Genomic DNA, 17,732 nt, shown 5'->3' with positions numbered 1-17,732 from the left:
CTGGACTTACGTTTGCTTCTGGTTTCCTAGCTGACTCCAAACTTCAGCCACAAAGCCATCAAAATTCTCATTCTAGAATAATGAAAACATTGGAGATTGTAAATTTACAGTGGAACCTTGTGTTATGCACCGTCCTCCTTGCAAACACTGTGGGTTGCAAGCTCCGCTAACCTGGAAGTAGATGCCCCTTATTGTGAACTTTGCCCTGGGATGTGAGCAGAAGTCGAGCACCGGCAGCACAGCAGGTGCCATTAGCAAAAGCACACCTTCTGTTATGAGCGGTTTCGGGTTACAGACGGACATCCGGAACAAATTAAGTTCGTAACCGGAGGTAACCACTGTATTCTGAACAAATATCATCATGGTTATTACTTTTGATGATGTTGAAAGTTTAGACATCTCATAAAAAGAATCCTGCCTTTACCTCTTAATGCTTTGATCAGGTGTAGGTTATTCTTTTTCTGCTGCTGCTGTTTTGCCATTTAATTAGATGCCTGTGGTTACTGATTTTGTTTTAAGCTACATTGTTATTTCATTAGTTTGCTTAACTGGACACCATCATATAAAATGGCTGTTTATGCAGTTTTTATAAATATGGCTATGGATTTTAAACGCAACCACGCTGCCCATGTATACAATGCAGTATCATATCAAACTGCTTTGAGGTCTTTTTTTACAATCATGGTGTATTAAATAATAAATAAAATATCAGTATGCACTGAGTGCTCACTGGAAGGACAGATCTTGAAGCTGAGGCTTCATTACTTTGGCCACCTCATGAGAAGAGAAGACTCCCTGGAAAAGACCCTGATGTTGGGAAAGATGGAGGGCACAAGGAGAAGGGGACGACAGAGGACAAGATGGTTGGACAGTGTTCTCGAAGCTACCAGCATGAGTTTGCGGGAGGCAGTGGAAGACAGGAGTGCCTGGCGTGCTCTGGTCCATGGGGTCACGAAGAGTCGGACACAACTAAACAACAAATGCACTGTGTCACCTAGGGATCTTTTATGTAAACACAATTCACAACCCGAGTTTAAACATGCCAGCATTTAGCCCACCTCCTTTTCACCCACATGCTATTGAGCACAAACAACATATTTACAAACTTACTTCCACACCTAAGAATCAAGCTTCCTTTCTTCACTGCTATATGTAATATATAAAACCTGTCTGTGACATCTAGGCCAGTCATTGACAATTTTACATCATCGACAATTTTTAAAAGCCACACTGATATCTGGTATTATACTGGCACTTTATTTCTCAGAGGTAGGCTTAAGATACCTTGGCTATTTGGATCAGGTTACTGGAAAGTTCTTCTATCTCATCTTCACTGTCAAACACACTCTCAAAGTCATGGTAAGTCCAGCCTTCAAACAAAATTCGTGGAACTGAAAAAATACAGAAAGGGAGAAAGAAAGACTAGAAAGAGTCATTAATTTTCTACGCTATTAGGAAAACTGCTGTGGCATGCTCACTTGAAATATGTATTCCACCCCTTCTCCAATACTAAAACTTGTTCTATCCTTATTAATGTACTTCAGGCGGAAATATATGATGAGGATGGGGAAACTGTGACCCCACCAGCTGTTGCTGGACTCCATTGGCCCCTGTCACCACGGCCAATGGTCAGAGGTGACATGAGTTGCAGTCCTAACAAAATCTAGATGACACAAGTCTTCCATCCCTGGTATGTGAAACCTTTATTGTAAGTATAGCAAATTTAGGGCCAACGCTCCCTTTCAGCATAAACATTTGGAGCTCCATGTGGCTGCCTATACGCACTGAGGCTCCAAATCATGGCACTTTTACCTCAAATTTTGGGGTGCAGAGAAAGGATAAGCTAAGCAAATTTTGTGGAGTAGGAATATATTCCATTAATCTTCCATGGGAAATAGATTTCTTGGCCAAGATAAATATCAGAACCCAACAAGTGTAAGTGGGTAGGAAGCTACAGCTGATGCTAGTGTAAGGCACTGGAATGAGGTGCTGAAAGGGCAGAGGGGGGCTAGCCAAGGATCCAATGCTGGTCCATTTTGTGGAAAGGGGTCTGATTCAGGCCCGTCCGCTGCACCATCATGGAGATTGTGAAACAAAAAAGGACACATTTGAGCATCCCACACATAGGTGGAATCTACACACATATAAAAAACACTGTGAAAATGCTTTTTTAAAAAAAAGTTTTGAAAAATGCATTAAAATTGCCATAACTCACTGTTGCCTTCTAGTGCCACATTTGTATATTGTACTTTAAAGGTAAAGGTAAAGGACCCCTGACAGTTAAGTCCAGTTGTGAACAACTCTGGGGTTGCAGCACTCATCTCGCTTTACTGGCCGAGGGAGCTGGCGTACAGCTTCCGGGTCATGTGGCCAGCATGACTAAGCCGCTTCTGGAGAACCAGAGCAGCGCACAGAAACACCGTTTACCTTCCTGCCAGAGCGGTACCTATTTATCTACTTGCACTTTGACGCGCTTTCAAACTGCTAGGTTGGCAGGAGCTGGGACCAAGCAACAGGAGCTCACCCCGTCACGGGGATTCAAACCACCGACCTTCTGATCGGCAAGTCCTAGGCTCAGTGGTTTAGAACACAGCGCCACCCGCGTCCCTATACTTTACAACACACTTAAAACATTTTATTTGCAGCTGCATAGCTGAGTCCACACACATTTTCCCTGCTCAGGGCTTTTACAGTGGTGATAGACCTGCTGCTTCATTCCACCCTGCTGCTCTTTAATGTGCGATATATGGGATTTGCAAAATACAAATTTCCAGTTGTGCTAAAAAGAGAGAGGGCAGAAAGCCTACTCCTTTGCTTTAAAAAAAAGAAAAGAAAGAAAAGCCTGCCAACTAGTTTGATCTGCATTTACTCTTATGTACAACTAGGGTGGTCTGGGACCTATCAGTGAGAAAGAGATTTCAGGAGGGTAGGAAATGGAGGAGGGGTGAAATTTTTCCTTTCCCCATTCGTGAAATCCCTCCATCGCCACCCTGGTGATCCCCAAGCTGCACTACAAGATTCTTGTTCCAGGCTGACTGACTTCTGTTAACACTGGCAGCATTTTGTTGTGAATCCCCAGCAGTCGATTATAATTTCCCAACTAAAAAGGCAGCAGGAAAACAGACCCAGTCATTATAAAGAATGACTGGGACAATTTGGCTAAGGCAGATGAGTGCAGGAACCCAGAATAGTATGACACAATTAAAATTAATGCTTCCGGAGTTGCCCTACAAGAATGGGTTCAATTTTGCCAGACTCACATTTCAAAAATTATGAACATTAAGAGCCCTACTGGATCTGGTTCAGCAGCTTGTCTTCCAACTAAAGGCCCATGGAAAGACTGCAGGCAGGACACGAGTGCAATAGGGAGCCAAGGCCCATTGGAGCTAAAAATCATAGATTGTAGACTTGGAAGGGGCCTTGAGGGTTACCTAGCCCAACCCCCTGCAAAATATGGAAGCTTTTCTACAAAGTCACCTATTTTGATGTTTTTAGCATTCTTCTTCACTTCTTTCATCCAACCTGTTAACAGAAAACATGAAGAACAAATATGAACCTGTCTAATCACAAAGTGCCACATTTCCAAACACAAATATGTCTTTTATAATTTTTCTACTCTGTGACTGTCAAAGAAATGATGGTTACATGGATCATGGTATAAAAATCAATGCTCTCTACACCACCAAAGATGTAATAACCATTAAGCAACCATGTGTTGCCAGCTCAGAGTAACACATATGCGCATGTGCTCCACTCACCCTGGTCATTTTTGCATTTGGCCCCTTCAGGAAGGTAAACACTAACACAGCTTTGGGATTATTCAAAGCAGAAAGCAGTATACCAAGGTTCCTCACTGCAAGGCATCAGCCTTCAAGCACTGGGTACCACTGGGCCAACCTACAGCGCCTGATGGATTGCTTACTGCCAAGTCGCCACAGACACATGATCTTACATGCAGCATTATGCAAATTGACCACCAGCTGGAAATGGTTGGCTGTGGCTGCATAAGCAAATAATGGCTGGATCTCCTTAATTCCAATAGGTTGACTCATATACATTCTCTGTTTTTAAGTTGTATTATGTCTCAGTGTCAATTTGTAAAACAGTATTTTCCCCCATTGGGTGTTGTATAAGAGTAGGACATTTTATGTTACAGTAGAAGTTTGCAAATATCAACATTCACATATGAATGCCGAGAATCCCTGCCAAATTTTGTGACTACCCGAGAATTCAGAGATGCATTTGTGTCACTGTTCATTTTAGGGGAGACTGCTACAATGCAGCCAAAACAGAATCACACTCAGATGCGGGAGGTATCAGCACACTTGCAGGGGGACCCCAAGTCTGCAGAAGTGCAAAAGCACTTTTAGAGAGAGGGGAACCAAACAGCCCAAAAACCAAGTAGACTCTATGGACACGAACTGCTGAGTGACTGAGGGAGTAAGGTGTAGGGAATGGAATGAAATGGAGTGGCTGGAAACTGGAACAGGAGCACTCCCTACTGCAATTGTCATAGAGCATGCCTGTCAGTAACCACAATGTTTAAAGCTGGAGTTAATTCTTTATTAGCAAAAACACGGTCTCCACTGACTTGAATGAGTGTCATGCCTAATGAGCACAGCAGCTCATTCCTGGTGCATAAAATCATGAAATCAGTTGCTGATACTAAAGGTCCCTGCCTCCCCACAGCTGTCTGCCTCCTCCTCTCCAGGGCTTTTTCCTTGCAATGGGAGACTGCACTTGCATGCAGTCAATCTCTCCTCCACCTTTTTCATGCGTCTCCAGGTTCTGGGAAACAGGAGAGAGGAGAGTGGAGCTTGTTGCAGCAGGAACAGGAGACACATGTCACTCTTCACCAGCCTGACTCATCTCTGCCTTTTCCAGTCCAACTCACCAGCTTATGCTTCTGATTCTTCTCTCTGCTACAAACTCTCCCAGCTCACCAAGCCCTGTTACTTCTTCCACTTCCTACATCTCTTCCCAGTCTTCTCCGTCTGACCACTCATTGTTGTCCCACCACCTCTCCCGGGGCTCTAGGCCTTCTTCTCTTGGTGGTTCCCCAGCTGGTTCCTCCCTCCATTCCTCTGCGTCCATGACAGCAACATTTTGTTGCAGGCCCTACTTGCTCCATTTAACAACAGTCTCAGGTGGTTGAGTTTCAACAGGAACAGAGCCAAAACAGAATCACCGAGACACAAGTGAGAGATATCAAGATGCTCAGGTGAAACCCACCGTATGCAGAAATACCAAACATATTTTAATGGGGGGAGGATCCCAGGCAGGAGTGTCTGACTGCAAATATTCTCAAAATTCATGGATGGTGAGACTTCACACAGGAATATCAAAGTTACCACATTTTTCAGGCATTCACTGTTAACACGCACGCTTGTATATGCACCTCTCTTAGCTTTTATTGTCTGCTACTACATGCATCCAATGAAATAGGAAATGGCCTGAAAAGAGTCGCATCATAATAAATTGTTTAACTTCAAGGTGCCGGAATACTTTTTGCCTCTGAATGAATTCAGCATCAGAGTTATAATTGGGAGTTCCTAGCTCAAGCCAACATGCTGGATTATGACAGAGTTAAAGCATACTTTTGTGTTACAGAGAATGCATCCAGTTATTCTATCAAATTTTCTGCCATGGAAGGAAAGCATTGTATAGCATCACAAAATGCATGTTAACACTAGAAAGCCAAACAGCAAATGCACTAGACACAGATCATGGGGCACGGGATATCAAGCACAAAAGAAAACCTTGGTCAGCATCATGGAGCCCTGTCACCTGGAACCTCTCCTTGCCCCTTCTCTTCACCTGCAACCAGACTGGCGAGATAGTTGTAAATTTGCTTCCAAATATCTTAGCAATGTCATAGCCATGGCTGTTCCACTGGAAAAGGGAGGAGGAAACGGTATTAGGGAAAAATCCATCACAAACCACCTAGAATTGTATTAAATGCAGGGAAGAGGTCAATGGTCCCAATTTCAGCTCAGAACTTCCATTTCCAGCAGCTAGCCCAATATATTTCGCGGTTTGAGGCAAAGGACAAGATGACCTTGTTCCTCACCACCTAGGCCACTTTTATGTACTGGAGAGGCAGTTGTAGTTTACTTAAATACTGACAGCTCCAAAAGTACTCTGCATTGCACCCAACGGTAGTTTAGATGGTTCATTACATGTTTGGCACACACAGATCTGCTCTGCAACAGAGGGGGATGGGGGATAGCCTGGTGGCTTGAAAGAAAGGGCTTGGTGGGAAGGATGCCCCTGTTGCCCACAAGCACCTGCCACCTGAGGCAGCTACCCTACTCAGTCTAATGGTAGATCAAGCCCCAAATTTTATTCGAAAGAGAGAGCGGGAAAACCCAAATACTGTATATACACACAAAGCCACAAACCATGCAACAGATACCAGCATTCCTACAACTAGCTGCATCCCAACTTTTCATTTTCTCAGTACTTACAGGCGTTATGTAGCCCAAAACATCTCCCCCAAAGTGTCGTTCTCGTGCTTTTTTGGCACAGTAGCTTTTGTACTCTAGGATAATATCCTTCGTCTTTAAATCGGTAGAAACCAGGCCACGGTCTTGCACTCTTTTATCTGAATAGTGAGTCTGCCAACAAACCATTATCATAGATTTAATAACAACTAAAGAAATCATCAGAAGCAGTCTACTCCTAAATACCACTGTAAATATATCCATATTTTATTGCACCCCAGATATGATGAAAGCAGCCAGTCTTGTTTAATCATGCCTGATTCACATGCACAGTACGATGTGGAATGGGGTATGAAAAGGGGTGTGTAAATAAGAGAAAGAAACTCAACCATCCCACCCACCTTTGCCCCATGTTAAAACTAGAGTCATATCCACCACCCAATTTACACATGAATCAGGGATACTGTAGTTCAGGGAGTTTGGCTCCAATTCATTTTTGCAATATTATAGGTAAATGTTAACACCACTAGGTCAGAGTACAAAAATCCACCAGAGCGTTCAATATGAATCTTTGCAAAAATTCCAAGCCATGAAGAAGCTTCTCCTACCTTTTCCTCCAGGGTTTTTGAGGCAGCTTTTTTGGTATCTGTCTTTGACAACGTAGCATTAGCCACCTGAGAAGCCAGGGCAAACACAACAAGGCTGATTGCGATCCATCTCATGACAGCTTGAGCTATTCCCGTCACCTCTAATTTCTTTATTGAGGAAGATAAAAAAAATAAAATAAGGAGTTTGTTGTGAGACGACAACCCTATTTGAGAATAATAAGAGTAGTTGTTGCCAAAGGAATGTTCTTCAGTGGCAGAGCACAGGCATGGCAGGTTCTGTACATTTAATAAGGATCTCAGTGAAAGGAGGAGGGGAGTCTGCCGCAGAGACCCAATGCCAGTGGAATGGAGACCAGGGATGGGGAAACCTGCGACCCTCCAAATGTTGTTGACCCACTTTACCCCTGAGCCCCCTTTCTCTGCCATTCCCTTTCCTATTATTCCCCTCCTTGCCAAATGCATTAAATTAGGTAGGGGTAGCATATTGCCCTTGATGCACGGGCTCCCCTCTCCTGTTTTAAGGCAACTTTGTATATTCATAACTGAAATGCTAACTGGCATTGGCTGCCAGTTCATTTCCAGGCTCAATATGGCTGGGGGAACCCAGCCAGTTGGGCCGAGTATAAATAACAAAATTATTATTATTATTATTATTATTATTGTGCTCAATCTAGTGTCTGGAACCCTAAATGACTTAGGTCCCAAATACATGAAAGAACACCTCCTTCCATACAGACCCTCCCAGTTGTTAAGATCAAGGACTGCCTCTCCCTATATGAACTGATCCAGACTCTGCAATCATCATTTGAGGCCCTTCTTCATATGCCCCACCACCACCACAAGAGATCCAGAGGGTGCCAATACAAGAAAGGGCCATTTCTATGGTGGCTTCCCACTTGTGGAATGCTCTCCGCAAGGAGACTTGCCTGGCACCTTTGTTCCATATATTTAGGCACCAGGGAAAAAACCATTCCTCTTCTCCCAGGCCTTTGATTAATTAAACAATCTATGGTCTTTTAAACTGTTGGGGGGGGGGGGTAATGAAGTTTTTTGTTTGTTTTTACGGTATTTTGTGGGGGGAGGGATTATACTGTAAACCGCCCTGTGTTCTCTGGATGAAGAGTGGCTTAGAAATTTACTTGGTGAAGGGTGGGGAATAAATGTAATAATTATAAATAAAGTAACAACAACAGCTGATGGGGGAAATTAACATTTGTCATTGTTAGGAAAAATGTTTGCCTACAACTACATGGGACACAACTGCAGTTTCTATAGTGTAATACTGGTATCAAAACAGCCCATTAGATTGTAATTTTCCTAAATGTACTGTACATGGTGCCTCTAATGCACTCTTTAATACATATTATTAGTGGTGGTTGCAATGCCCACCCTGCTTCCAAAGTATTTACATTCTAATTTATCCAAAGCAAACTAGGTGAGGCTGGGGTAAATTTATAGAGGCCATTACTCTGGGAATGCCATGGCCATCCTTAATGTATCCAACATTAGCCTAAGGAGAAAATTTATCTGCTCTTTAGCATCTAATACAACTAATAAATAAAACAAGCTTGTTTTAGCTGCAAATTATCCTGTCATGCTTGCTTGCCAAATTCAATAGCTTTAAAGCCTCTTCTCAGAAATTGCGTAGCCCTCCTGGTCACAAATCAATGAAATAATTACATTTGTTACCCTTGAAGGTACCATAAGAGTGTTGGTTTTGCTGCAACAGACTAACCTGACTTTGTTATGGGCATCAGATACTACTCAATGAAGACTTGCAACTGTTAGCTGATTAATCAGTTAATTAAGGCGATTATGAAAAATAAAAATCTGATTGGCAAAAAGGTGCCATCTAGCAAGTCATCGGATGTTTAATTTTTTTAAATAATTTTTTTACTAAAAGTGCTAATATGTCAATTTCAAACACTACTACAAAAGAGACATTGTCTCCTTCATGGGAGAGGTGGAAATGGCCTTTCTAATACACCTGCTACACCACATGTGTATTATCTAAAAACCATGGAAGTATTCAGGGAAGGGCTGAAGTTCAGTGATGGAGCATCTGTTTTGCATGCACAGGTTCTCTGGTTCAATCCCCAGCATCTCTAAGTAGGGCAATGAGAAAACTGTCTGAAACCCTGGACAGCTGCTGCCAGTCAGTGTAGACAATATTGGGCTAGTGGAACAATGGCCTGACTACGTAGAAGACTGCTTCCTATGTTCCTGTGTAACCCCTGGCCTCTACATATGGGGCTGAGAAACACCCTTGTCTGAAAGTCTGTAGACAGTATGAATCTTGATAACCTAAAGAACCATCTTTGTTGGATACAACCCATGAGTTTTAGTTTACTTTAAATATGCATGAAATAGCCAATGAGAAAAGCAAGAATTCTATGGGGGAGGGGGCATGGGAAGCACATGAAGAAGAAGAAGAAGAAGAAGAAGAAGAAGAAGAAGAGGAGGAGGAGGAGGAGGAGGAGGAGGAGGAGGAGGAGGAGGAGGAGGAGTTTGGATTTGATATCCTGCTTTATCACTACCCTAGGGAGTCTCAAAGCGGCTAACATTCTCCTTTCCCTTCCTCCCCCACAACAAACACTCTGTGAGGTGAGTGAGGCTGAGAGACTTCAGAGAAGTGTGACTAGCCCAAGGTCACCCAGCAGCTGCATGTGGAGGAACGGGGAAGCGAACCCAGTTCACCAGATTACGAGTCCACTGCTCTTAACCACTACACAGCACTGGCTCTCATAGAAAGTGACATAGAAAGCTAAGAATAGGAACCTAGAAAGCTGGTGTTCATGCACCAGAACTTCATCTTCTTCCACCTTTGCAGAAAATAGATTGGGGAGGGGGAAGTTTCATTGTGCAACCGGAGGTCCATGCCCAAACTCGACATGATTAATGTTTATTCCTATTCCATTGCCCACCACAGAAATCCATTCTAGACAGCCTACAGATGATGTTCCCCTACACTTTCAGAATGTTTTGTAATTGTTACTAATGTACATACACTTCAGTAAGATAAACAAGGCATCTGAAAACAGAAGTTTAGGCTGAGAGATAATATTGGGGGCAGACAGGATGACTTTAGTTATTTGACAGTGAACAATCCAAGAAAAACAAATTATGCCTGAGAACAAAATCCATTAGGATTTTGCTGAAGGGATTTGTTATACATATTCATCTCTCACCTTACCATGAATCACACCCAAGGCAGCTAACAACAATAAATTGGGTCCGGCAGCTCACTGGCAGTTAGTGCAGCAGTGCTCTCAGGGCCAGTGAAATACGGTGTCATCAGGCTGCCCCACTCGCCAACCCAGCAGCCGCATTCCAAATATTATTCATGAACACTTTTCCACAGAGACTTTACTCTTACAGTGTAATCCTACACAGGTCTACTGAGTTCAATGGGGACTTACTCTCAAATAAGTGTGCATGAGACTGCAGCCTTAATCACACTGTTGCTTCACTCCAAGTGTCTTTTCCCCTCACAGTTATCTCTGCAGGCAAAGTGGGAAACCTTATTCCTCTCACTTCACCTGCCTTTACATCATGGCTTTTGTGAGGACAAGTTCTGCCTCGCTAGCTTTTTTGAGTTCCCCAAGAGTGTCAAAAAGCATATGGACAGAGTGAGGGGTGTAAGAAGTAGGGTCTCCTCCAGGACTGATACTGTGAGCTGCACTTCTTTAACTTGTTCGTCATTAATGATCCGGACTTAGGGGTAAGCATTCTGGTGGCTTTGTTTGGAAATGTCAAATTGTTCACTGTGTTTAAAACAAAAAGAGATTGCAAGGTGCTCTACACTGGGTCAATGGATGTTAAAATGACAAATGCAATTCAATGTATAACTGTGAAGTGATGTGCATTGGAGCAAAAGAGCCAGATTCCTCTCTCTTTCTTTCTCTTTCTCTCTCTCTCTCACACACACAAATATGAGTGTGGGGTCTTGACTGATAATGACTGACAAGGTAAGAGAAATTAGAAACATGGTGGATAGCTATACAGTGGTGCCTCGCAAGGCGAAATTAATTCATTCCGCGAGTTTTGTTGTCTTGCGATTTTTTTCGTCTTGCGAAGCACGGTGTCGGAAAAGTTTTGGAAAAGCTTCAAAAATCACCAAAGTCTTTAAAAACCTCAAAAAGGTTACCACACTGCGTTCTATGAGTTGCTCCTCGAAGTCAAGTCGCAACTGTATTAACGGTGTTAAGAAAAAGGAAACAAACTTGCAAGACGTTTCCATCTTGCGAAGCAAGCCCATAGGGAAAATCGTCTTGCGAAACAGCTCAAAAAACAAAAAACCCTTTCGTCTAGCGAGTTTTTTGTCTTGCGAGGCAATCGTCTTGTGAGGTACCACTGTATTAAGATGCTGGCCCAGTGAATGGCAGCTATGAAAAAAGGCAAATTTCATGCTAGGGATCATTAGGAAAGGGTTTGAAAATAAAACTGTCAACATAATAATAAAGCCATTATACAAATTTATGGTGCAACTGCACTTGGAATACTTTGTCCAGTTCAAGGCAACCATAATTATCATGGGGTTCTGACAATTCTCCTATGTGTAATCTCCCTCTCCCATAATAGTCGAACCCAGGAGCAATCCATGAAGCTGCATGATGGAAGTTCAAGGAGAGACAAAAGTACGTCACACAGAGCATGGTTAAACTATGGCATTTGTGCCCACTAGGTATAGTGAAAGATCTCAACAGCTTTAAAACAGGGTTGGACAAATTCACGAAGGATAAAGCTATCAAAGTGTGATAGCTGTGTGCATTACCTCCAGGACCAGAAGCAGTACAGGTATACCACTAGATACCTGCTGCTGGCAATCACCAAGCGAGTTGCCAGCCTCCCACACGCATGGGATAGCTGCCCACTCTTAGAACATTGTCCAACTAGACAGGCCTTTGGCCTGATCCAGCAACAGGGCTCTGTTTATTTCATTACTTCAGTAACTGTGAGCAGGGCTGGCCCAAGACACTTTGGCACCTGAGATGGACTCCCAAATGCCCCCCTGCTCCCCACCATGGAGGATGGGATGAGGGAAGATTTACACCGAGAAAGGGAAGAGGGGAGACAGTCGCTTCATCTGGCCTCATGGGGGGGGGGGTGATTGCCGGTCCCAAGCTGAAGGAGTGGCAGCTGCTACTGACGAGCGAACGTGGCTTGTGAGCTGGGAGTGCATACGTGGAACTCAACCGACACAAAGCCTATCAGGAAGGGAGAAAGTGTCGGATGCCGACGAGGGTGCAGAGAGAATAAATGGAGATGAAACGCGACAGGAAGGACGCAGGCGTCCGCAGTCCACCCCCGACCCCCGCCAGTCTTAAATAAGCCGCCCGCGGAAAGCAAGACGGAATTGCACCCGAATTACAAAGCAGCCCAGGGATCTTCCTTCCCGCCTTTCGCCTCTTTAGCGCAGGAGCCCGAAGCGGCTCGCTCCCCGCCCCGCGCTCGCTTAATCAGAGGCGCGTGACAGCTGCCCCAAAGACTCCAGGGCGAGGGAAAGAGCGCGGGGCGGGCGGGGGGCGCGCAGGCTGCCTCTCGGTCTCCCCTCCCACCTTGTCAGTGACTCGCGCTCGTGCCCTCGTTTTCCCTCTGCAAACCGGATCTGCTTCAACTCGGAAGTGAAAACGGCGGCTCAGGAGCCGCGTGGCGCACGCCTTTTAAAGGAGCCGCCTTGGCTGCCGGAGAGCGCTTCTTCCCTCACAAGGCGAGAAATGAGAGAGGCAGGGGCGCCCTGAGCCCCGTTTGGGGTTGCGGGCGGCAATCTTGTGCGCGCGAAACTCATTGAAACAAGCAGGACTACTCCCCAGTCAGGGACAGGGAACATAGTTATGCCTCGTGCAGTTAATCACACGGTCAAACATTACAATCACAGTCTTTCCTTTCTTTCTTGGATATTTACGACTGCAAAGCAAGGGAGCGCACGAGCCCGTTTCCCTGTTTCCTCGGACGTAAAGTCCAGGTAGGAACAGTGGCGTAGCGTGGGTTGTCAGCACCCGGGGCAAGGCAAGTAATTTGCGCCCCCTAACCCGTGGATTTGCGCCCCCTAACCCTAACCCCCAGATGTTGCGCCCGGTGTGGCCGGCCCCCCTGCACCCCCCACGCTACGCCACTGGGTAGGAAACACACACCCGAAAAATATTGAAGCTTTACTGAACCTCTACCGGGGTACACCAACCTTCTCCAACCTGGCGCCCGCCACATCGTGCTTGGTATTGCAACTCACAGCCGGCTGGGGCTGATGGGAGTTGTAGTCGGAAACATCTGGAGGGTGCCAGCTTGGGAAAGGCTGGCGTGGGAAATGCAGATCAGACTCGGTATAAGGAAGCTCCCTGCGTTCTCAAGCAGGTCTTGCCGATTTCCGCGGGGTTTCCTTCCAAATTAGAGAACATCCCAAAGGCATCTCTTAAAGAGCCGTGTTCGAACATGGCGGTTTCTGATCGATTTCCACAAGCGGTACTGTCCTCTGAATCCAATAATGTTGATCTTTACTCGGAAGTAACTAACGGGGCTTCCTCCCAAGCAAGCAGCACAGATTTGCTGCCTTGATGTTTATCTGGGTAGATAAATATATATGGACAGAATTTTCTTCCTTTTAAAAATTGCGTGAGCTTTCCCCCCTTTCTCTCGTTTTGTCTTGCTGTAGTAGTTATTGTAGTGGGAGGTTAAAATAAAACTTCCCATGCAGACATTTCATTTGTACACAAGTATTCAAAGGTAGAGTATCCTTGTTTCATAATCTGAACATAAACATGGAAGTCCATTATCTCTTTTGCCTGCACCATAAATGCAGATTTCTGCATATATCTTACCCAGGGCTGGGTTTATTCCACACAAGTACAGAAGTGAAACAGAATGTGGTTCCTGAAAATCTCAAGCTTCCTTATTTTCATTTTAAAGGAGGTTTCTAGCTATTATGTAGCAAACAAAGCTAGACAGTAAATGCCTAAAGAAATCTCAGAAAAAGGAGGAGTGGTTGAATCAGATTTTTAACAGGCACAAAGTGGGGGTTTGTGTCCAGTGCAGCTGCTTAGAAGTGAAGTGAATTATGCAATAAAATGATTTGTGCTGAATTTTTAACTTTACATTAGGCTCAGAGTATTCACAGTTCTGATTCATGCTTCATGGCTGACTGCTTAATTGTTGCAGAAACAATATATTTTGTCAACACCTAGACCAAAATATTTTGTACCTGAGAAAATGCAATGCTTGGCAGTGTTAATTGCCACTTACTTCCAATAGGACTAATTCTGAGTAGACTGGTTAGAATTGTGCTGTTACCTACTAATAATAATAGTAGTTTTTTAAACTATGGTGTGATACAAGTACAAGAAATCTCCCTTTTTCTAGCAGAGATATCAGATAATGCAGCCTAAGATCTTTCAGCACATTAATCACAGGGCGGGGCATATAATAGTCTGCAAAAGCCCTAAATAAAACCATACAGAGCACAAAGCAAAATTGTCACAGGGTATCATTGCAACAGCTGCCTCCCATTTTCTCCCTCCCACTACTCTATATGTGAATACTTCCTCTTACCCAAACAGCATTGCTGGGACACTCTGTTCCCTGGAATGGTAGGAACAGTTCCTCTCACGCAGGGCCAGCACCCATTCCACTGCAATTGCTGACCAAACACTTTGCCTTGCAGGATCACAGTCCCAACACATAGAGCAGAAGAAGCTACTCTGGCACATACACGGTTCAAGTACAATCCTCAAGGTCTCAATCACTGTAGTCTCCACATCCCTCCAAGACACTAAACCACAAGCACTCAGGTGCTTACTTTCAGCTTACATCTCCTCACCTGTTCAAGGACTTTGCGCTACAGCTGCTGCCTATTCCTCATTTGTTCTATAGGCTGCTCTCCCACAGATACACAATCTTCTCCCACACTCTGTTCCATGCAGGCCAGGAGACAGGCCCATCTTGTCACCAGCAAGGTGTGTGGTGGCTTTTAATGGGTAGGGGACATGGGGTGTAGCCAGGATTTTTGTTAGGAGGGGGCAGGACTTCTGTTTTGGGGGGCAGAATCGACATGATTGGTCAGTTAAGTATTTCTATTGTTTTACTTGATGGGGGGGGCAGCTGCCCCCACTTGTCTACGCCCATGGTAGGAGAGGAGAGATATATATATATATATGCAATTTACCCTTCCAGGTGCTCATGTGTGAGGGTTTAAAAATCCCATCCTTGGCAGCAAAATTAGGAATTAGGCTGCCAAGTCTCCTTTGGTGCAAGTCCAGCTAACCAAGTAAGCTGGCTTCCCGCTTCTTACCCTGCTTAACAAAGAATAAGGCAACAACTTGTAAAGTAGGTTTAAAAATAAAATGTAATTACTTTATAATCAAGCATTGGTTCACAGCAAAGGCTGCATTCAATGCTGGTCAAAGGAAGAGAGAAAAGAGAGGGACAGGAAGTACTATCTGCTCCTTACTCTTTAGGCGAGGAGAAATTACATCACACTGAGCCAACTCTACCAACTGTATTTCTATGGTTTGAATATCTGCCTGTCAGCAATACAGCTTTGTGGCATTACTCCCTTCTCATGCTAACTACCAATAATATGCATTTGTTAGGTTTAGCTGCTAATCTCCCATACTGTGGCGATGACACAGGGTCCCCAGACGTTTAGCGGTCTACTGATCCCTGTGCCACCACTGTGCTTGCTTCCCTGCTGCCACCAACCAGTTACTCTCTGGTAAAACACTGAGTCCAGTCAGTTGTTAAAAGTGAACTAAAAAAAATATTATTTTACAAACATTAACAAGTTTATGGTTTCTCAGATAATATTCCTGTCAGTATCTTAACTTTAGTTTCTTTACCGGTCTATACCTTCCTAATACCTTCTGGCTGATTATCTCAACTGTTTGACTGACTCCTCTTAACAAATTATCTCACACCAGACTAGCCCAACCCACTGACTTAACTTCTCTGTCTCTTCTAACTCCAGACTGTCTTCTGAACAACTCTAACTCTAACTCACTCAAAAACCCCTCTGTGCTTAAACCTTATACACAGTTAACTCTGCCCCCTGGGTTCCCATAGGTTAGTCATTTTACAATTAGTTAACCCTTTCCCTATGAACCCAGGATGATGTCACACACATAGGAGGGCGAACGCCACACATACCATGTTCAGGATGCTGCTGGTTGTTCCTCTTAGGGGCTGCCAATCTACTTGCTCTTGTATCCTTGCTAGCTTCTTGATAGACAGACAGCTTATGCATCCAATAGGTGATGGGATTCTTCACATAGAACTGGAGCTTGTTTTTCGGCTGTCTATTGGGCAGTTGTCCAAGGCACAGGAGCCCTCCTGGTGTGACAAGTTGGGAACCTTATGTGTTTTGTTTCCCGTTCTCTCTTTTAATATTTCCACCCCATACGCTGGCCTGATTTTGCTGCCTGTGTTGTATCCTAAGTGGTAAGCACCAGTATATATTTAGTGATCCCTTTGTCTCCTTTTCGCTAGCCTCAGCGTGGAACTCTAAGGATGACAGGGTACTTGATGCTATCATGGCTCAGGGCCTGTGAGCACCTTCACTCTTACTTTACTCAGGTTCCCTGTACTGCAAGGGGTGTTGAACCAATAGCCCACCAGATATTGTCTGCCTCTGACACCCATCAGCCCCTGCCAGCATAGCCAATGACCAGGTATTATGAGAACTGCAGTCCAAAAACATCTGGAGGGCCACAGGTTCAATACCATTGGTGCAATGGTTACCAAGATTGTTGAGATACATGAAGATATCCACCCTTGAGATAATTTTTTCTCTTGCAGGGAAAGTGCATGTTCCTGGCATTCAAAAAGCAACCATAGCCCTCTTCAGTGGTGAGAGGGCATAGCCCATGCATACCAGCCAATGTTCCTGTGCATGCTGTCCACACGTGCTCCACTTCCAACTTTCTTGGGTTCAGTGGAATGGTCTGAAGGGGAAATCTTAAAGATATTTGGGAACATATGCTTACAAGCTGCCCTGCAAGAGGCAACACTGAGATTAAGATGGACACTGACAACCAGTGCTACCTCCCTGGACCGGATGCAAGTAAGATTAGAGAATTGGGCCAAAACAAACAGGATGAACTTTAACAGGGAGAAATGTAAAGCATTGCACTTGGGCAAAAAAAAGGAGAGGCACAAATACAAGGTGGGTGACACCTGGCTTGAGAGCAGTACATGTGAAAAGGATCTAGGAGTCTTGGTTGACCACAAACTCGACATGAGCCAACAGTGTGACGTGGCAGCTAAAACAGCCAATGCAATTCTGGGCTGCATCAATAGGAGTATAGCATCTAGATCAAGGGAAGTAATAGTGCCACTGTATTCTGCTCTGGTCAGACCTCACCTGGAGTACTGTGTCCAGTTCTGGGCACCACAGTTCAAGAAGGACACTGACAAACTGGAACGTGTCCAGAGGAGGGCAACCAAAATGGTCAAACGCCTGGAAACGATGCCTTATGAGGAACGGCTAAGGGAGCTGGGCATGTTTAGCCTGGAGAAGAGGAGGTTAAGGGGTGATATGATAGCCATGTTCAAATATATAAAAGGATGTCATATAGAGGAGGGAGAAAGGTTGTTTTCTGCTGCTCCAGAGAAGCAGACACGGAGCAATGGATCCAAACTACAAGAAAGAAGATTCCACCTAAACATTAGGAAGAACTTCCTGACAGTAAGAGCT

At 44.5% G+C, this 17,732-nt stretch overlaps 1 protein-coding gene across 19 annotated transcripts in view; it reads right to left on the bottom strand.

Moving 5' to 3' along the window:
* CHID1 (chitinase domain containing 1) overlaps positions 1-17,732 on the bottom strand; it is a 130,231-nt gene that overhangs the window by 111,838 nt on the left and 661 nt on the right. For 14 of the 19 annotated variants that reach the window (XM_081203020.1, XM_081203025.1, XM_081203026.1 and 11 more), the window contains exons 2-8: positions 16,187-16,369; positions 7,052-7,198; positions 6,468-6,617; positions 5,760-5,892; positions 3,478-3,522; positions 1,285-1,391; positions 11-72 (exon numbers count right to left, since the gene is read on the bottom strand). In XM_081203020.1, the coding sequence (XP_081059146.1) occupies positions 11-72; positions 1,285-1,391; positions 3,478-3,522; positions 5,760-5,892; positions 6,468-6,617; positions 7,052-7,198; positions 16,187-16,189 (647 nt within the window). In that variant the 5' untranslated portion in view covers positions 16,190-16,369. Of the gene's footprint in view, positions 1-10; positions 73-1,284; positions 1,392-3,477; positions 3,523-5,759; positions 5,893-6,467; positions 6,618-7,051; positions 7,199-11,825; positions 11,985-12,609; positions 12,691-13,232; positions 13,365-14,593; positions 14,618-16,186; positions 16,370-17,732 lie in introns of those variants that run through there. The other 5 variants (XM_081203024.1, XM_081203014.1, XM_081203012.1 and 2 more) reach the window with 5 other exon arrangements.

Source organism: Podarcis bocagei, assembly GCF_964188305.1.
Source record: "Podarcis bocagei genome assembly, chromosome: 1".
Classification (NCBI taxonomy): Eukaryota; Metazoa; Chordata; class Lepidosauria; order Squamata; family Lacertidae; genus Podarcis; species Podarcis bocagei.
The sequence above is the reverse complement of the archived record's forward strand: the minus strand, read 5'-3'. Positions and strand labels throughout refer to the sequence as shown.